Source organism: Delphinapterus leucas, chromosome 5 (assembly GCF_059928025.1).
Source record: "Delphinapterus leucas isolate spDelLeu-1000000601 "Yukka" chromosome 5, BTC_Dleu_Yukka2, whole genome shotgun sequence".
Lineage (NCBI taxonomy): Eukaryota > Metazoa > Chordata > Mammalia > Artiodactyla > Monodontidae > Delphinapterus > Delphinapterus leucas.
The window spans coordinates 123190438-123212716 of NC_143133.1; the positions used below are offsets into that span (position 1 = coordinate 123190438).

At 38.2% G+C, this 22279-nt stretch overlaps 1 protein-coding gene across 1 annotated transcript in view; it reads left to right on the forward strand.

The window, feature by feature from the left end:
* The window catches only part of UNC5C (unc-5 netrin receptor C), a 162213-nt gene that overhangs the window by 20685 nt on the left and 119249 nt on the right, over positions 1-22279 (forward strand). Inside the window, exon 3 of the mRNA XM_089911279.1 lies at positions 8404-8547. Coding sequence (XP_089767405.1) covers positions 8404-8547 — 144 coding nt within the window. The remainder of the gene's footprint in view (positions 1-8403; positions 8548-22279) is intronic.

The window sequence follows — 22279 nt, forward strand, 5'->3', positions numbered from 1 at the left end:
TATTCCATTTCTTTTCTCACAAACCAATGGAACGAACAAATTCTTAACTTTATTTGACAAGTTGGGAAACCAGGGCTTGATGGATTTAAGACTTTCCAGAAGTCGGATAGTATATACAAAGCAAGAATTTATTCTCTTATCTAAATAAATCACTGGGTTACTGTGTATTAGACAAGTATTTGTCTAGTCCCTCAGTTGTCATAATAATTGTCTGGATGATTTGAATTTTTTTTTTAAATGAGCATTTATAGTTTGACTTAAAAATTTTTTTAAAGAATATGAAATGTATTGCTTTTAAGATAAACCAGTAGCTGTCCCCAATATCCTACATATGAACTGTTGTAGGTGGCAGTCACTCCAGAGGTGATGGCTCTTAATGCTTGTTTCTAAATCATTTGGGATAAGAAAAAACTAAAAGCCTGACAGTATGAGTAATTAGTATTCTGAATATATGTACCTGATTTTTATCATCAGACTCTTTTCAGAGGGTCACCAAGAATATTGCTCTTAACACTTATGGTTAATGACTTGTTGTAAGATCATTGATCTGAAAAGAAATTTATAATGATAATTAAAATTAAAATTAGTAAAATTCAATTTAAGTAAATCAGATTAGTTTTGCTTACTAGTAAAGTCATATTAATCTTCCTAAAGGATATGTCATTTTTAAAAATGTCATTTCACCACTGTACAATTTTCACAGGCTCCCTTCTCCACAATACAGTCTTCTGTAACTTGCATACAAGGCTCTCCAGGAACCTCTCTTCTAATTCCATGGTCTTATTTCTTTACTTAATTCACGTAAACTACTCTGCACGGTGGTCACCATGCTTTTTCATCTCTGCCCTTTGGCTTCTTGCTGTTCTCTTCTCCTCAAGTGTCTTTGATTCCTCTTTAAATTTTTAAACCCAAACCATGCTTCAGCTTAAAACTCAAATATTCCATTCCCCAGGTTTCCCGTGATCTCTCCTTCTAAAGCAATTTCACTATAGCTTTCTTTATGGTGTTTTCAGAATTTTCCAAACAATGGATTACTTTTATTCAATAGATCAACATCTGGTGAATGCTAAACAAAACCTCATTGAAAGCCATGATGAAATGGGTTCTGTGTTTATGTTGACTGTAGGGTTCTATGGTTTAATAAATTTGGGGGGAATGGTGGCAGTCCAAATTAAATCTACTTCTTTATGTCAGAACTTCTGACCAATGTCTTCAGTATACTAATGGGCACTCTGAGTTTCTAAGAGAAAGTTGTATTAAGCAGAAATCCCCAAACTTATTTGAGCAAAACCCACTTTTTTAAGACACAGTTTAAGGAATATTGGTGTAGTGAAAGGAATAGGAACACTGGATTCAGACAAATGTGGATCTAAATCCTGATTTCAGTAGTTATTAGCTGTGTGAACAATTGTTTAAATTCTGACCTCCACGCCTTACCTGTATTAGAGGTGTAACAATATTAATCCCAAGGATTATTATGCAGATTAACTGAGACCCATGGTAGATGTTCAATAAATACTGGTTACCTTTACTGTTCTGAGTTACAATTAAATTTACCTGTAGCTTGGATTTAACACTACTTTGTATTATAGCTATAACAAACAAATCATTCATTCATTTAACTTACATTAACTAGACAAATATTTGTGCCAATTACTATACTGATGGATATACAGTGCATATGACAGAGCCCCTTTACTCAGTAAGCTACTATTTTTATCTGTAGTATCAGACAGTAAACTTCTGAAAAAGGGATCCATAAGCATTTCATCTCTATGCCCACCTTGGAGACTACTGTGCCTGAAACAGTTGCTCAAGAGCAAGCTCCACAATAGAATGTAACCCATAGGAGGATAGAATCCTTATCTATCTTCTTTACCACTGTGTCCTCAGCACATAGAAGAGTGCGTGGCACATAGTAGAGTCTCAACAAATACCTATTGAATGAATGACTGGACAAAAGTAATAGTAAGGTCTATAATTCATAAGTCCACAGTTCACTAATCTATAATAACGTGTTATTATTCCCCACCCTTATTGACAGGAATCTTTTTTTAAAATTTTGTTAAAATTACTTCTATTGAAATTACTGACAAATTACATGAAATAGGGACAGAAAGGAATGCATGTAGTTAGATTTAAATAATGATTAAGAATTATACTTTTAAAGAAAAATGTTGGAATATACATTCAAATATATATAATGTTTGATGTTTTAGGAAAACTATTTAGATGAGTAATATGTTTGCTTTCTCAGTGGAATGTGCTTTGTGTCTTTCCAAACTGAACACATTACCATCATCATATTTTCACAGAATAGCTTCTTTATATTCTAAAGAACATTGACATATGAGAAGAGATTAATTACAGAAAGCATTTTGGTCTCAGAAAGGCTTCTTGGAACAGAGATTCAATAGGTTTTTCATCACCAAAGTCAAGAATTGGAATTACATGATGGGCCAAAGCTGGTAAGATTAATTTCTGTCAACTCATTCATACAACTCTATAAGTAAGAGAAAATACTTCGTATACCCACCACTCCAATTATCCTTCATACTTACAGCCTTAGGTTTGATGGGGTTAGAAAGTCAAATCAGAAGTAGGGGGCTTCCCTGATGGCACAGTGGTTGAGAGTCCGCCTGCCGATGCAGGGGACACGGGTTCGTGCCCCGGTCTGGGAAGATCCCACATGCCGTGGAGCGGCTGGCCCGTGAGCCATGGCCGCTGAGCCTGCGCATCCGGAGCCTGTGCTCCGCAACGGGAGAGGCCACAGCAGTGAGAGGCCCGTGTACCACAAAAGGAAAAAAATAAATAAATAAAAAGTAGGAGCACTGGTTCTCCTGTAACATCTAAAACCTGACACTCCTAAAAAGAAAAGGGAAAAACAGTGTTAGCATTGTCAGGGTAAGTATCATTTGTCATTCTATTTTAATATAATCTTGCAATTAAATTTTCAAGTTTCAGGGGGGAAGACTGCATTTATCTGTGGTTGTCATATAGCTTTCTAGAAGCACTAGATGTCTTCCCACTCCAGATACATAATCCAATGAATAATTTTTTCTCAGCTCTAGACAAAACAAAAATAAAACAAAACACAGATCCCCATTGGACACAGAATGCCAAACCAGAACCAAGTGACTAGAAACTATCACATAAAAGGTAATCAAGTCAATGGCCTAGGTATGAAATGCTTCCAAGCAAATCTCTTGAACCACTCAGTCCCAGCCATGTTATTCCTTGACTTTTAGGTAAATTCATCTTGATCACAAAGATAGTAAACGTAACTTTAACAGAATTATACTCATAATAAATCAAATACACTGGTAAGTTGCAATTCCCAATTACACAAAATAATTTTAGTTAATTAGATGGACTGTTTATATATTAAATATTATATTAAAAATTCAAGGAAAACATTTCAGAGAGAAGTTCGTAAATTATGTGTTTACAGTGTCTTCCTGATGTACTTTAAAGATTGTCAAATGACTTCATGTGGCATAAAACAATGTCTTAATTATAAAGTTCTACCTTTTGAGTTTTCATATTTTGATTATCTTAGTAAGAGTTATAAGTTGCTAAAATAACAATCAGTTTTTTTATGGTATGACATCCTTTTAAACAGTGATAGCATTTTGTGTGGTTAAATTTATATTAAGACATCTTGAGCTGATATGTTTCATATTTTAGATATTAGTGAAAACTAATAGGGTTAAGCTCTGGAAAAAAGCATGAAAAAGAGACCACACTAATTCAATAAAATGTAATATATTCCAGAACATCCTTCCCTGCAGCTTTGTGCATTTCCCACCAATCTGTGTACTAACTTTGAATATACTGTAATGAGATTTGGTAGAGTCACCTCTGCAGCTCTTCTCCCAATAGGGAGAGTGCTGGAAGAAATAGAATTGCCAGGTCTGCACAACATGGTGTCTCAAAACCTCCCTTTGCGTATGAAAGATAAAGTCATTGGGAGGCATGAGAAATGCAACTCAGGTGCACATAATACTTAAGTCTAACATGAAGTGAGGATGCTTTTTAGTGAAACATACATGGGGTATTAGAAGATGCAGATTTGATGAGCATATTTAAAAAATATTTAGGATAATGCATGATTTTTGAGTATCACCTAATAAACATGATAAATGAATAGCACAAGGCTGGATGTGATATTTTATACATCTTTACATTTCTGGAACAACATAATTTTTGACATTCGTGGACTTTTAATATTTGTTGACAGCACTGCAGATTACCTTTCTGGGGGAATTTGGATATTGTTTTAAATAATTATGCAACAAGATTAATCATGGATTTTTTATCACATTATAATAATCTCTAGAAAAACATTATTTGTGGTGCTTGACTATTACGAAGTTAAATTTATGCTAAAGATAAGGAATAAATGCCAATTACCAGATTTTATTGCTAAATTCATGTATAGCCTCACAAAGATCCAATCAGAAGGTGGCATTTGCATCTGAATTTCTAAAATCATGTGAAACTCCCTATTAACAAGTACATGTTCATGCTCATTATGAAACTTCTTGGTAAAGTATGCTAATTACTTTGCTGCACTCTGTCTCCCAAACCACAACGATTCCTATTATAAAAGCAAATCACTGCAAACTTCAAACAGCATGCATCCTTGAGATGCCGCTATTAAAGGACGAACAGTGATGGGAAATCTTTGACGTTGTCAGACAGGATGGAAAATACACATTTGTATTTGAGTAAATCCTGTAGACCGAAGCATTTCCCCCCACCCTTAAATAACCTGAAACCAATTTCAAGTTCCCAAATGCTCTTCAAAGCAACCTGCTTGGAAGTAATGCTGATGGCATTTCAAATTTCAAGGCAGGTTGCTTTTTCCATCTCAAGACTTCAAGCAGATTGGAAATTGCACTTTCAAAGAAAAAGGATATTACCTACTTTTAGCCAAACCACTAGCCTCTGGTTTGATGAACAAAATGTCATAGGCAACGAACTTACCTATGGTAATGAAAAGATGATATGTAACCGAGTAACTCAGAGTCTGAATAATGCAGCTAAGTCTAGAGAATTCTAAAATGTAAGTGTTTAGATAACTTCATGCTCCAGTTTTTTCTTGTTCTGGTGTTGTTGACCACACGTTGGAGTGTAAACTTTGGGCAGGTGGCAGGTCCAGTGTACAGAGCTGTAATTAATCCATCTCCTCCTGGATGGGGCATCTGTGAAGCTGCAGACAAAAATCGGTGTGTGCTTGACTCCTGTGCCCATGGGGAGCCTGGGCCACACAATTCAGGACATTCATACGATGAATAATCCCTGTAGCAGGCGGGTCTGTGACTTCTTAAAAGGATTTAGATTTGTGCTCAGTAGAAACATCGATGAGCCTCTTAGGGCAAAAGGATACAGTGGCCCTCATGAAGTTCTCCTAGCATTTAATTAGGTTTCCTGTAATTGCTTTAAGTAAAAGGTGGTGGGGTGGGGGTGGGGAATGAAACCTGAAGTTATCATCTTGGGACACAAAATATTTGTATGTGGTTTTACTATCCTGAGCCCGTTTGTTGCTGCTCTACATTTTGGAAAGAACCATTATAATTTCTAAGGAAATACTGCAGGTTTACCTGCCCTTTGGTGACTGCAGCAACCTTTAGAGGAAGAGTTTCGTTTCCAGTAACTGACTTTCTGCATGAACAGAGAAGGTATAAACAATTAAGACAGACAAAAGTATTAAACACCAGAGAGTGGAGTAAAAAGAAAGGAGGCAGGAGAGGAGGGAAGGCTCTGCCCCATCTTTGCACAGATTTCTAGATACCAGAAAAATGAGAACAATTACAATGAGACAGGAAAATGAAAGGCCCAAGCAAGGACCAGGAGAAAGGAAGGAAATTAGTGTTATTTGTTAATAAGTTGTTTTTTTACTGTGGAGACTTGCTTTATTGGTTGGACATTGGCTAAAATAATATAGTAAACTTTTCATAGAAGGGTGAGGGATTGGGATATGCCAGTTACTTGAAAATTCTTTTTAAACTGATCACTCTATAAGCATAAAAACGTTACTAATTTCCAAAATGTTAAAATAATACTTAATAAACTTTTGTAAATAGAGTCGCCCCATCAGGATTTTGCCGTGCCTTGGGTTTATCAAACCCACTTTCCTGGGCTTCATTCCAGTTCAGTGGACCTAAGGACTTAGTTGTTTCTGTGACTCAACTCCCATCAGCTTGTGATAGGAAGAATTGTTTATCCCCCAATGGGTCAGCACCTACTATTGTCGGGCGGTTGTTAATTTCCCTGAGTGCTTTTACCCGTATGAACATGTCCTAGATTTTAGGGTAAGTACTGGAATACCCCTTTTTAGGCTCTCCAGATGACACCTCTTTCATGTTACTTATACCAAGAAGTCATGATCAAACATTTTAAAATATCATAACTTTTAGGAACTAGTTAAACTTTATACCTTGTACATATCATTATACCATATATATCGTATATATATTTATATATGTATATTTTTAAATTCTCATCTGATTATGTCATCTTCTTGCTTAAAACACTTGGTTCTCAGAAAGAAATCCCAGATCCTAAACATGGTGTACAACAGTGGTACTCAAACTGTAGCGTGCATCAGAATTTTTGGAGGGCTTGTTAAAATATTGCTGGGCCGAACTCTCAAGTTTTCTTCTTCACTGAGTCTGGAGTGGGGCCCAGGAATTTGCATTTTCAACAAGTTCCCAAGTGATGTTGATAAAGCTGTTTTGTGGGCCATACTTTGAGAACTGCGGGTTTACAAGAATGTATATAAAGTGGTCCCTTTCTTGTCTCTAGTTTCATCTCATGCTAGTATTCTCTGTGTCCAGTGCTCAGTTGTCTTCTCCTGGGTTCTCAGTCTCCTCCTTCCCTTTCCTACTTCTTCCCATGTGCCCTGTCCCTCTCCCCATAGGATTTAATCAACCTAACTCACGTTGGAGCCTTTTATGTATCCTCCTCCCAAAAATAAAAGTTCATTGAGGGCAATGACTATTTTACTCATCAGAGTGTCACAAGTACCTAGTGCAATATGTTCTACATAATTGATACTCAGTAGATATTTGGTGAATGAATGAATGAATAAACAGTACAGAGTCATACATTTAACTTTTCTTACTGTGCTCATACTTGACCCAGAGCAAATTCTCCTACTCCCTAAATGGTGCCCCTGTCAGTTCTCTCAGTAGACACTCCATGCTGGAAGTATGTGCAAGAGAACTGGCAGCTGCCCACATATATTGTTCAGATAATCCTTCTTGCTCGTGCAAAGAGGCATACTGCAGGATGAATACCCCTAAAATGATAACCCCAGATTCTTAGTTCAATTTTTGTTATTTTAGGATTACATAATACTGTGAAATAAATTCCAATTATTTGAGCATTTTAACTAGAAGCCACTTTATTTTTAACAGGATTTTGGTTACATTGTTATTATAGAGAAACACTTGGGCTTTCAAAATATTACTCATGAAAACCTTAAAGTCATACATTCTTTGGATAGAACAGCAGAGGTTTGTTAACTAAGGCTAGTATTTCTTTTAAGAAAAACAATGTGCCTTAATAATAAACAAAACTGGGCTTCCCTGGTGGCTCAGTGGTTGAGAGTCCGCCTGCCGATGCAGGGGACACGGGTTCGTGCCCCGGTCTGGGAAGATCCCACATGCCGTGGAGCGGCTGGGCCCGTGAGCCATGGCCGCTGAGCCTGCGCATCTGGAGCCTGTGCTCTGCAGCGGGAGAGACCACAACAGTGAGAGGCCCACGTACTGCGTACCGCAAAAAAAAAAAAAAAATAATAATAATAATAAACAAAGCTGTTTAAAATGACTTAGTTTTAAAAAATCACCACATATTTATAAAGGACTAGGTCATGTAATAAAAACTGATACACATATTTGTGCATATAAATATATATATTGACGATTTATATACTTATTATTATAGTTTTTTGGTCATTCTCATTTCATGTAAAGAATTAGGTAGACTTAGTTATTGTAAAGCTATGTACAGCATATGGGTATCTTACCCACAACCTGTATAATTAAGATAGAATCCTTAGAAGATGTTAAATTCAAGTTACTGTTTCAATACACAGAGGAAGATACCTTGGTGGAGGGTGAATGTTATGCTATAACGGGAAAGGTGTAATTCTGTGGAGTGATAGACCAAGTCCACTTTCATTATCTGGTGAATCCAGAGATTTGAAATAGCAAATAAGAGAATGAAAAAAGTGTGGACAAGTAACTGGATCCAGAGGAAAATCAGAGGAGATGAGAGGCAATATCTAGGACGTTGGTCTATGGCATCAAGAAGGATCACTGGAGGAAAAATATGTGTATGGTGTTTTGTTAATACAAGTCTTCTCCTGACTTAAATCTTCCTTTGCCTTGGCAGGTCTCATTGTCCGGGAAGTAAGCATTGAGATTTCACGCCAGCAAGTGGAAGAACTCTTTGGGCCTGAAGATTACTGGTGCCAGTGTGTAGCCTGGAGCTCGGCGGGTACCACCAAGAGCCGGAAGGCCTACGTGCGCATTGCATGTGAGTCACAGTGCAGGGACACCGTGGATTCCAGAAACTGATGGAAAATGGGAAAATTTAGACCATAAGTGCTCTAGTGTCAAAGAACCCTGGTTAAAAATTGCTCCCAGATTTCTGAATTTGAGCTACACTTTCCCTTTAAATCACCAGAATATCATTTTATTTTGTTTCAAGCACTGAGTAATTTTCCTTTATGGGTGTGAAAGAATTCGTGCTACTTTCAAAAGATTGAATTTTCTTTTTTAATCTGGTAGTAATTAGGCTATGGGAAAACCAACTATATTCCTTTAATGAGTTTATTCTGCCAGTCTGTTAGGACAGTGTTGACTAGTTTTGCTCTTAGAAATAGAAGTTACCCAGACAGTTTCTCTGTTTATCTTAGAACTGTTCTAGTGCCTCAGAACACACCACTGTTTTCCAAACTGTGCTAATTTCTAGAGTATTTGTGTTGAAGGAGAGGTTAAAAGGTGCCTCACACACAAAAAGAGTGTTCCATAATCAATAAACGTGGGGAATACCTTTTTTTTGGACAAAGTTAAAGAGGTTTCTTCATTGAAAAACTTTCTAGATTCCTTAATATGCTAATGTGCATATTATCCCCAAGGAGGAGATGTAGTCTGCAGCTCTTTCTGCAGACCCTTTTCTCAACAAGTACTATTCACACCTTGAGCGGCATGAATGCTGCTTTAATCTGTCTTTAGGTTCCATACTGAGAAATTTTCTCAAGTATGAGACCACTGAAACCCATGTAAATTTTATTATCTGAATTCCTTTGCATGTCTGTATTTTACTAAATTTCAATTTGCATTGATGTCAATGTCACTTACCTGTAATATGTCACTAGGTCTGATGCTTTTGGCTCTGATGCTTCCCCCAATTCTGTTCTCGCCTCTTCCTTCCCTTCTGCTTGATCTAGATCCCAACCGTTGCAAACACTTCCCGGTTAGTCTCCATGACTCGAGTCTTTTCCCTTTTCTAATCCTTCCTCCATATTACCACAAATGCAAGATTTCAGAAGATTCCTAAAACTCAGGTCTCATCTCAGCTCACCTCCATCTCTGCTAAATTTTTATAGTGGCTCATGAGATAAAGTCAAAATTTCTAACAATTGTATATATCACTGTATTAGTTTGCTAGGGCTGCCATAACAAAATTCCACCGACTGGTGGCTTAAACAACAGAAATTTATTTTCTCACAGTTCTGGAAGCTAGAAGTCCAAGATCAAGGTGCTGGAAGTATTGGCTTCTTCTGAGGCCTCTCTCCTTGGCTTGTACATGGTCATCTTCTCCATGTCTTCATACTATCTTCCTTCTGTAACTGTCCACATCCAAATTTCTCTTCTCATAAGGATGCCAGTCATATTGTTTAAGGCTACCAGTATGGCCTTAATGGCCTCATTTTAACTTAATCACCTCTTTAAAGGCCATATCTCCAAATAAAGTCACATTCTGAGGTACTAAGGGCTAGGATTTCAACATGTGAATTTTGGCGGGGGGTACACCTTTCAGCCCATAACAGCCATATTTCATTGTTTACATAAGGTAACCTAAATTTCCAGCTCTGACCACAAAGAATGTCTCCAATCGAGTCACACTAGATTAGAAATACTTCCATTTCTATACTTTCCAGCTATTGTTCATATGAAAGGTTTCACGTTTCTCTTACTTCCTTTCATTATTTGTAAAAACTTATTTATTCAATGAATATTTAGTAAGCATTTACTCTGTTCTTGGGACAATTGTAGGTATTGGGTATGGAGCCAGAATCAGAACATATAATGATCCCTGCCCTCAGGAGGTTTATGTCTGGTGAGCAAGGGCACGCTCTGTATGAAATAAATAATCAGAGACAGAGCAGATGTTAACTGCTATGAAGAAAGATAAGTGGGAAAAGGGGGTATGTTGTGCTGGGGAGGGTGGTCAGGGAAGGCCTCCAGAAGAAGTTGACAGTTGAAGAAACCTGAAAGAAGGGAGAGAAGAAGTCAGGCAGAGGGGACAGCAAGTGGCATAAGTACAGATGCCCTGAGGCAGGAATGTGCTGGCGGGTACCAAGAAGGTCGAATTAGCCAGAGTGGCTGGAAGAGAGTGAGCAAAAGTAGACCCCTGGGTGAGCTGAGAAAGGTATGGACAGGAGGGCAGTGTGGAGATGGCCTAGGCCCTGTGGGTGTAACATCTGTGGTCCACAGCATGAAATGAGAACTTCAGAATGTTTTCAGCAGAGGAATTCATGACACGACTTCCATTTTAACAGAACACCTGACTGCTGTGTTGAGAATAGACCATGAGAAGCAAGAGTAGAAGCAGGGAGACCAGTTACGAGGCTGTGGATGTGGGAGATGTTAGGATACATAGATTAGAAGCTGTGGAGCAGTGAGACCTGGATTCTAGATATATTTAAAGGCAGAGGTAGTAGCTTTCTTTTGAGAGGTTAGATGTGGGATGTGAGAGAAAGAAAGGAGAGAATGATTCGAAAGGCCTGAGCTTGTTGAAGGATTTCTCTCAGTTGTCCTTAGTGAAGTCATTCCTGCCCCACCAGTCTCCAGAATGATAGGTGTTCCTTTCTCAAACCTTTCAGAGCAGTTCATCCATCCTCTTAATACAGGCTTGTCTCCTTTGAATTATATTCACTTTGAATTATATTCACTTGTCGTGAATATAAATGTATTCACTTAGTGGGTGCTGCAGCTTTCCACTGCAGAGAGAGGAGTTCCTTCTGAGGGGACTCAAGTGGACACTCTAATGACTGTCCAAAGTAGAACGCTTATGGTGACGCAGCCTTCAGTTTCATTGGGTTGTTTCTTCCAATGTCCCTTGTGATAGGCCAATGGGAGAATTCTGAGTGTTAAGGTAGGAAAATGTAATTCAGGCAAAGTGTCAGCAAACACTGTCTTTCTTCAGGAAACGTCTTGGCTGCTATTTCTGCTGTTGGTTGTGATCGTTGCTGATGCAGTTCATGGTTGCTTGTGTCAGGGGATGGTAGCTATAATGTGAAAAGAGTAGCAGAGTGGCGTAGTTAGAGCACACATTTGGGGCCAGGTTGACTTATGTATTCACACCCTGGTTCCATCACTTACTAGTGTGACCTTCATCAAGCAACTTAACCCCTCTGACGCTTAGTTCCGTCAACCATGAAATGAAAATGATAGGGTTATTTTAAGATTAAACTAGAATAAACTTGTAAAGCCTATGGCATAGTGCCACACACAAAGCAAATGCTCAGTGTATGATAATAATGTTCATAACCACAGAGATAATGAGTCATACAACTTTATTTGTGCATTTTGAAACTTATCAATATTAAGTTAACTTTAAAAACTAAAACGTTTTTCCTTCTTTCACCACTTCCTGTACCAGGCCTGGGCTGTCAGTCCTAGAGGTTGAAGTTCTCTGCCGATTCAAGTATAATTAGACTGTAATTTTGTCCCTAAGCCTGAGGCCAGAGGAGCCCTGTATACGGTCACCCTTCTCCTCAATTCAGTAGTTACAATGGATTTATGTGCACGGACAATCCATCTTCCTGGGAATGTCAGGATAGTTCCTGAGGAGTTTCTCGTTCTTATGTGTGCAAAGGCCACTGACTACAGATTGGAATAGGATGGTTTCTGGGAGGAATTAAGGAGGATCAGAGTGGCCCTCTCTGCCCTCCTCTCATAGCTCACTCATCCTTTTCCCTGAGATCGGAACCACCTTGTGAGCCATGTGTAGGTTTGGGCCAAGCCATGTTTACATCTTTGAGTCTGTAGTGTCTAGCATGCTGTCCAGAATAACAGTGTACGAGGAAATACAATGCCAGCCACACGTTATTTCAACTTTTCTGGTAGCCACTCTTAAAAAAGTAAAAAGAGGGCTTCCCTGGTGGTGCAGTGGTTGAGAGTCTGCCTGCGAATGTGGGGGACACGGGTTCGTGCCCCGGTCCGGGAAGATCCCACATGCCGCGGAGCGGCTGGGCCCGTGAACCGTGGCCGCTGAGCCTGCGCGTCCGGAGCCTGTGCTCCGCAACGGGAGAGGCCACAACAGTGAGAGGTCCGAGTACCACAAAAAAAAAAAAAAAAAAAAAAAAATGTAAAAACAAGCAGAATTAAACTATCATTTCAATAAAATAACCAATGTAACATTCTTTTTTCATATTAATCTTTGAGATCTGGTGTGTTTACACTACAGTACTTCTCAGTTGAGACTAGCCACATGTCAACTGCTCCATAGCCACGTGTGGCTCATGTTGGACAGATGGGCTATAGAATAATAATAAAAGATACACTGTTTCAATTACTTTTTCACCTCACATAGTTACCGTGTGTGCGTGCGTGTGGTGAAAACACTTAGGCTCTCTCTTAGCAAATTTTAGCTATGCAATACAGTATAATTAACTATAATAACCATGCTGCACAAAAATATCCCCAGAATTTATTCATCTTGTACCTGAAAGTTGGTACCCTTTGACCAACACTTACATGAATTAGCTCATTCAGTACTTGCAACAATTCTGTGTGACAGGTGTTATTATCCTCATTTTACAAATGAGGAAATGTAGGACAAAGGGAGATTAAAAAGCTGCCTGAGGTCAAAGCGCATATATGGAGAAGTAGGTCAGACCAGCAAAGGAGTCCATGCTTTTAACCAACAAACTGGATACAAATAAGAGAGGAGGTGACCATGATTTTGTGTCTGGTGGCAGTTCACAAAAATATCTTATTTTCCACATGCGTAATGATATAGGCTAACTATTATTTACAATGCAGAAGTGAAAGAAGGCCTTGGGTTCCTGCCTCTCTCCTGTTGCTTGGTCTGCTCCACCTATACCAGTTTGTTTTTAGAATGTTTAATACACTCATCCCAGATGCAGGCTGTTTGCAATAACTCTTCCCTCCCACCTGGAATATTCTTCCTCAACTCTACCAGTGGCTCACCTCCTTCTTTCATTCAGATTTCTGCTGAGACATCAGCTCTTCAGAGGGATTAACCCTGACCAATTTACCTAACACCCACTGTCGCCAACTCTGTCACTCTTCTAACCCCAAGCCTGCTTTATTTTTCTTTAGAGCATTTCTCTTCATCATTATTCATGATCTTTTAGGCTGACTAGCTCCACCACTGGAATATAAGCTTCACTAGAGTAGGCACTTTATTTTCTTCATCATTATGTCCCCAGTGCCTAAAAACAGTGCCTTGGTTGTGGCTGGTGCTAAGTAACTGAAGACATAAGTAAATGGAATGAAACTGAATTAAATTGTAAGCATATGATAAGGCAAAGTGACGCTGCTATTTCATGCCAATGATTTGTTGTTTCAGTAAAAATGTTTTATCACCCAAGGAATTTGAGGACATCAGATAGACTGAACTGATTGCCCCTGTGCTCCCCCTACTTCAAATTCCCATTACACGTTTGTCTTATTTATTTTCTCCATAGCACTTATCAACTTCGAACCTACTATATACTTATTTATTATGTTCATGACTAGTGGTCTATTTCCGCCAGCCCCTTAGAAAGTAAGATCCACATGGGCAAAAATTTTTGTTTGGTTTGTTCACTTATGAGTTCAGAATGCCTACAGCGATGCCTGACACTGTGTAGGAACTCAATAAATATCTTAAAGGAATGGATGAACTAATATTTCTATAGTAGGGGTAGTAGTATCTCCAGTTAAATATATACGTGATCTTGTCGATTATTGTGTTAGTTTATATATACAGAGGTCATTATTTGTGGCCTTGTATGTTACTTTTCCATTTCCTACCTGCCTACTCTACCTTGACATAATCAAAATTAAAAGTACAGTTTAACCAAATAATGCAGGTGTTCTGCGTTAACCAGGTGTTCTGCAAGACTTAGGTTATACCATGAGAGGATCTGGCAGCCTAACACCAATGTCTTGGTAGAGCTCAGCAAGCTTGCCACCACACCAGAATAAATGGCCCATTTACTAACGTGCACTTCTGAGCTGTGGTTTGATCCCCTGTATGACCATTTAAGTCCCCAGTAAACCCACTGTAAGTTACAGGGGCCAGTTTTTGAATTAGATGAGATTAATTGCACAATTTAGACATTTTTAGATAATAAGACAAAATTTTTAACAATAAATGTCTCCTTGTTTCATATAAATCTCAACCGTTATGTTAATTAATCCATCATATGGTTCCTATTTCAAAATTTAAAACCATAGCACATACCTGATTGCATCAGTCTGTATTTTGCCTAACTTATTTGCTTTTGTGTTTAGACAGAAGTTCTCAAGATTCATGGAGGCTCCACAAATCCATAGGCATTTATAGCTCATATTCGTTCTGAGAGGTAGACATCTAATTGATAAAATACTGTCTCATAAGTTATAGTTTGGGAAAAGTCATCCATCTATGTGCTATAGGAAGGGCTGGTAACCCACTGGACGAAAATATGTCATTAAAGTAATGTTTTATGCTGTATGAAATGGGAAGTTTATGGCTAAACTGCTTTTTTGCCAAAAAGCTTGTCTGCAGTCGTGTTCTTTTTTTGTACTCTGAGAAAAGAGCCTTAACTTTTTGATATATCGGGTTCCTCATCCATAAAGTTGGCATGTTTCTTATTATTTACCCCTAAGACATACCTTAAAAAATATTGTGATGACATATAATCATTTTTTTCTGAAAATAAAGGTGCAGTGTGAATAGAAGAGTAGCTTATATGGGTTTTTTTTTTTTCTTCCTCTTCTCTGTAATGGATGTCTTTGGAGTTCTAGCTGTAAAATATTTATTTTTTAAAAAACCCTTTAGCAAAACTATCTGAATACAATATATTTGTCCTATAAATGCCCCAAAGCCAAGAAATAAAGAAGAATGGCTGAAATTGTACTTCCCTTTGCAGGGACTTTGCTTACTCAGGATTTCTGTTTAAATGACCCGGTGCAGTAAGGGATAGCCCATGCCTTGGCAAAACTAAAGACATTGCCAGATAATCTTTCTGCTGATTTGCTCAAATTATTCTAACCTCTGTCCCTGCCCATAACTATGATATTATGAAAGTGTTTGTGATAAATTCATAAGATTGGTCAAAAACATTAGTTTTTTAAAACGTAAAAAGAGGTTGCAAAACAATAATAGGAACAAAATAAAAATCTTTCATCTTCATTCTTGCGTCTTTAAAAAACCCTGTGTCCTAGTAACCAACATTTATGGCATGATTACTGTATGCTTAATTCTATAAGCCCCTGTGCATGTTAACTTTTGTGATGCCTCCAACAATCCTTTGACTAGGATCTGTTATTATCCTTATTTTGCAAATAATGAAACAGAAGCATGGAAATGAAATATTAGATAACTTACCCTAGTCACTTGTTTAGGAAATGGTAAATCTGAGTTTTAAACTGTTCTTTTTACAGTCCAATTCATTGTACAGGTTTGCAGAAACGTGATAGTTCACTTTGCAATCTAACCATAGAGGAAACTTCATGTTTTTGTTGGTTGGTTCGTGGGTTTTTGTTTTGTTTTGTTTTATCTTTTACAATATTTGAGAAGAAAAAGCAAGTTAAAAAGAAAACTCCTTCCAACATTTTTTATATACTGAGTCCCTTCCTTTTAAAAACCACATTAGGAGTTGCTGAATATAACAATTTTTTCATGATTTTTTTTTTTAATTCCAGCAAAGATACTCTATTCCTGGAAAAGAAAATCATGGCAAACTTTTTAGGGTTCTATAGCATTGTCAGGACTTTCACTTTTAATAAATGCTCAAAGCTCAGAAGTCTAATCTAGCTTTCCCAAAGTATGCTATACTGGTTGGTTCATGCCAGTTATTTCCTGTTAACAGCCAGATTTGGTGATTTAAGCCTAAGTTATACTCTACTGTGACAACATAATTATCCCCTTTTATCATTATTGGAAGAAAGGCACATTTTTTCCCTCTAAGAACACAAGTATTGTTACTATATGTGGCCATAGAATTATTTTATTTGCTAGAGGAACACTTTGAAAGTACAGTAAAACAGAATTTTAAAAACTAAAAAATGTTTTTACTACCTCTGTTTATCGAGCATGAAAAGAGTTGATTACTGGTTTCTGTCACATATGGGGTCTGTGGCCACCAAACCTGAATTCCTATATGGCAGCATAGAGATGAGTAGCAAGTAAAAAGTTAAGTGAATTGGTTTTGTACCCATGTCTCTATTAAAATTTGGAAAGCCTAAGACAGCCCAGGTTGGTGCTATGTTTTAAGAAAAAAATAATTCTTGCGCCTAACTTCATTTCATTTAAGTTACCTGCCTGTCCCCTAGACACATATGAAATTTCAGTGTCTGTGTTAGACAATGTCAGCCGCCAACCTGCACAAAAGTAAGTACTGACACTGGGGAAACACCAACAGGGACTCACTGTCTTAAGAGCCACAGTGTAGAAGCAGGTCTTCTTGGTTCTCACGGCCTCCCAGGCCTCTCTGTCCCTCTTCCTACAGAGTCTAGCACAGTGCCACACATATCATGGGTGTTCGGTAAATAATCCATCAATCAATCGGTAGTTCTCAGATTTTAGTGCTGTGTGTAAAACACACTTGGGGGCCAATAAAAACTGTGGATTCCTGGAGCCAAGTCTTATTATGAAATCTGCATTTTTTCAAACACAGCATGGTAATCCCTAAGTTTTTCTTTGTGACACATCGCTTTCAATCATTAGTCTCCCACGCTCATAATTAATTTGTCTCACTTGTTTATGATTATTTTGACTAACAATGATAATGCCTAATGTTTGTATAGCATACTAAAATTCACTAATACTGGGGGGGAAATGGTGTGGGGATTACTATCTTTTGAGTACATATTATATTTAAGACATAATGCTAGAGTTTTATAGGTGCCTCTTCCTATAAAACCCTGTAAAATAGTTACTATTATCATACCCATTTCTTAGCTGAAGGAACTAAAGTAAGAAGAGGTTAAGCAGTGTGCTCAAGGTCACACAGCTAGTCAAGGGGTAAAGTCAGAACCGGAACCCAAGTTTGTCCATGCTGAAGATCTTGCTCTTGGCTGCAATGTTATCTTGCTTTACAGGAGCTTTCAGACCTCTTTCACAGTGACCTATAATAAAAAATATATTTATATCATGATCCACTAAATAAACGTATACCCATCTCTTCATACATACAAATACACAGAGGTGTGTGTGTGTATGTACATATAAACATACATAATAATACTATGTATGATCACTTGACATTTTCTATTTACTCCATTTCCTATTTTTAATGCTGGTTTTTAATCCCCTAAATTGAATTCATAATCCTATAAGGAGTCATGACACACAGTTTGAAAAACTGAACAATAAACCTTAAATTCCATAAGAATAGTAAGGAATATTAGATCCTATAGTTTATAGACCAAATGGCCCAAGTGTGTAAGAGAATGACATGTTGAAATTTACTCAGATGAGTAATCATCTTTCATGCCAGAACTCTCTAATAGTAATAGAAACAGCCGTAATGATTTATTACATGTGTTTTGTGCTTCATCATCTTCCAAAACCTTTTCAGGTTCAATAACTCTTTTAATATTCACAAAACTCTATGAGATCTAATATTCACAAAACCCGATCAGATCTAAAACAAAAAGCACCCAACCTTAGTAAGGTAATACTATGTCATTTATATCTTATTACTCAATGGAATTTAAGAACTTTAATTTCCATTAGAATAATCTATTGAAGTATACCCATCAGCAAACCCTTAACTTCGTAATATCAGTTTATCACATTGTCAAGATTTTGTCTTTTAAAAAATATTTTATTCTAATAAATCTTTCTGCATAATGAAGTAGCATTGCTAAGGGAATAAGCATTTTTAACAAATGTAAGTTATTTTTCTTTTGAACTTGGAGTGAGAACCTGTTTATTTTCTTTTTCAAAGACAATAGTATCAGCAGCCTGCCTGCTTAGACACCATAGGGAGATCTTTTGCTGGTAGTTTCTCCTGATTTCCTTCCCGAATCAGGAGGGCTCACAGGAGCTTGGTAGTATGACCTGTTATAGTCAAAGCTCCCACCTGTCCAGCCTCGACTTTCCCATTGTAGGCCACTTTCACCCTTTTCAGATGGTGTCAGGCAAAGATGCTCGAGGGAGGCACTGTGGAGGAGACTTGATTTTGGGCCCCTTTCGTAGATATGCCCTTTGGTGTGACAGGCTTTCTTGCATGCTATTTTGGGTAGGCATTTCCTTCCCATCTCTCCATGGAGAGAGAAAATTAGTTTTGTCAAAGTAATTCTCAATGCATTCATAATCATCAAAGCTTTAATATTCATCTCCTTTTGTGATGTATATTATATTGCTCCCTTGGATTTGTACAAAGAATTTTCTGATATTTTTAATATGGAATCTTCTGGAACCCATCCATCATCCTATTTTTCTAACTCTTACCCATACCTGTATATTGAAGTGTACGAAAGTTGCATGAAGATTGTCATAAGAGGAAAATATATAAGCTGTTCTTTTCAAAGATGCATCATCTCCTAGATTATTGAAAAATAATTTCTTCTATTATTTCTCTTTGATAATTGGTATAAATCCTTAAAGATCTTATCTTATTTCACAAAGGATAGGCTGTTTTCCCCTAAAATGCATATTTAAAATGTTAGTCTACTCAGGCATAGGCCCTTATGACAAAAGAGACCTTCAAAAGCATCCCATCATTTACTTTCATTTTACAAATGAGGAAGGTGAGGCCACAGAGTCTTCAAACTCCCAGGTAGCCTCCTTTTCAGCCTACCACATTGTCAAAAAGCAGAGTCCATGTTTGTAGAATGCCATGAAATTAGTGGGTTTCACATCATAAATAATTTGTAACCACAGTATTATTATTGTGCAAAAAAATTCATTGACAGCATCAGAATTCTACCATAAAAAATGAAATGCCGGGCTTCCCTGGTGGTGCAGTGGTTGAGAGTTTCTCTGCCTGCCGATGCAGGGGACGCGGGTTCATGCCCCGGTCCGGGAGGATCCCACGTGCCGCGGAGCGGCTGGGCCCGTGGGCCATGGTTGCTGAGCCTGTGCGTCCAGAGCCTGTGCTCCGCGGTGGCAGAGGCCACAGCGGTGAGAGGCCCGCGTACCACCAAAAAAAAAAAAAAAAAAAAAATGAGATGCCGTGTACACCCACACATGTGTGTGTTCTAAAAGGCTTTCTTTGATTACTGTGTAAATGGTAAATAGAAGTCCATATAGTTTCAGGTCTGATTCTACATCTGCTAATTGGATTTCTCTGTATGGATTTAGTAAGCCAATATTCATGTTCTTAAGTAAACATGTCTCTGAATGCATGCATATGACAAAGCTGATTTTTCTTTTAATTGATGGAGTCAATGACTAAATCAGAGGTAAGCCGAGTTTACTTTGCAAAAGTAATCTAGGTTATAATGAAAGGACTTTATACTTATTTTAGTAGCAGCCTTAGAACTAATGGAAAGAAAACAGAAATGTAGAATCCTAAAGGTCTTCCAAGGGCAAAAAATTCATCTTTTTCCTGACAGGAATGCCCACATTATTCTAAAACATTCTGTTTTACATCTAATTCCTAGCTGACAAGTGTCCATTTTTCATGCTTATCCATTCATCACCCTCGTGTTCTCTCTGCCTGCAAGTCATCCAGCCTGCCTTCTATCACATCTCTCCAAATGATAAAGGATATGCTTAGAATGCTACTCACCCCCTTACAGAGTACCGTGGAGGCATATGAAAGGAGCAGCTGCCATGCTGGACAGCGCAATATATTCTGTGCTCTTTACACAACCTGAAAGCTAGAGAAGAGGTTTTGGGCAGGAATTAAAAGGATTTTTCAGGAAGAAGTACTACTTTGTTGAGGGTTAAATGTGAATCATTTTAGAAATTAGATAAAATTTACATAGAGTTTAAAATTAAATAACATCAAAACAACAGAATTATATGGTATTCAGTGATAGTTCAGTTAAACCTGTCTTTTGAAGTACATGACTCTGATGTGTGGTCACCATTCTCAATTAGGAAATGAGGATTCTCAAAAGGTGTGCCTTCATATGGCAGGAATTTGAAAACTGTGCCCAAAACTATACCATATCCTAAGAAGAATTATAGCCTGCTCCATTCGAACCCATCATCCCTTAATGCTGACTTCCATCACCATAAAATCTTGCAAAAGAGTAGGAGTTCTCCTGATGGTCATTTTTCCAATTCCTGTGCACCCTCAACTCAGCTGGGCTTCTACTCCCCCTTCACTCCTAAATTCCCCAAACTTCTCCTTCTGAGTCCTTTGCTGCATTTGTCCTGTTGGCCTCCCAACTTCTTAAAACTTTATTCTTCTCTTGGCTTCTCTGACACTTGTCTCTTGGTTTTTCTCCGACGTCTTTGCTCACGCCATATCATTTTTGCAGGCAGGTTTTCCTCTTGAATGTTGGTGTCCTCTTTTTTTTTTTTTCCCTGCCCTGGTAGTGTCATCTATTTCTAGTGCTTCAGCTATCTCCTAGACAATGAAGCACAGATCTTTCACCAGGCCTTCTTTTCCAAACTCTAGACCAGTGGTTCTCTACTTGAGGTGATTTTTCATGTCAGGAGACATTTGGCATTATCTGGAGGCATTTGTTTTGCCATGGCTTGGAAGGGTGCTACTGGCATCTGTTGGGTAGAGTCCAAGGATGCTGCTAAGCAACTTGCTGTGCACAGGGCAACCTCACAACAGAATTATCCAGTCCCAAATGTCAGTCGTGCTGAGGTTGAGAAATCATGATATGGACCTACTGGACTTTTCCGCTTGAATAGCCTACAGCTGCACCAAACTGAACATGTACCAAAATAAATTTGCTATCTTTCTCACCACTTTCCTGCCCAATTTGGTATTATTTCATTTAATGATGGTATCAACTTAACAATTGCAGTAGCTAAGAATATAGTATTATCTTTTCCTCTTCTCACTCTCCAAATACCTAGGTCTTCCTCAGCATATGATCTATTTATTACTAGAATCTGCTTTCTCCCCTTCCTGTCCACTGTCACTAGCTGAGTTCAGGACCCCGTCATCCCTCCTGATCTATTCAAATGGGTTCCTAACTACCTTCTGCTTCTTCACCACCACCTCAATCACACCGAGGGCAATATGACATCCTATCTCCCTCCTCTGCTTAAAAGCCTTTGAGGGTTTGCCATTCCTTAGCATGGCAGGAAGGCTTTTCATAAATAGATCTCAGCTTACCGTTCTAGTCTTGATTCTGAATCTTACATATCTTCATCCTGAGTACCTAATAAAGTGTCTGCCTTAAGGAGATAATTTACAAATGTTAAAGGAATTTGTTTTGACTATTTGGATATATATGTGCCTCACTCTTTCTAATTCTCAATCCTTATTTTGTGATATGCTGGTTAGTTTAACTGAGAGTCAATATGTTATTTGATTTGAGAACTAATTCCAGTCTTTAGGTCTTCACCCTACCCTGCATCAGATGGGAGGTTTGTGTTTTTTGTTTTTTTTTTTGCAGTACGCGGGCCTCTCACTGCTGTGGCCTCTCCTGTTGCGGAGCACAGGCTCCGGACGCGCAGGCTCAGCGGCCATGGCTCACGGGCCCAGCCGCTCCGCAGCATATGGGATCTTTCCGGCCGGGGCACGAACCCGCGTCCCCTGCGTTGGCAGGCGGACTCTCAACCACTACGCCACCAGGGAAGCCCAGATGGGAGTTTTTTAGAATCATTTTTCACCAACAAGATATACCCTGTCAAGAACATTTTATCCCATTAAAGTTATTCACTCCTGCTATTGCTTTTA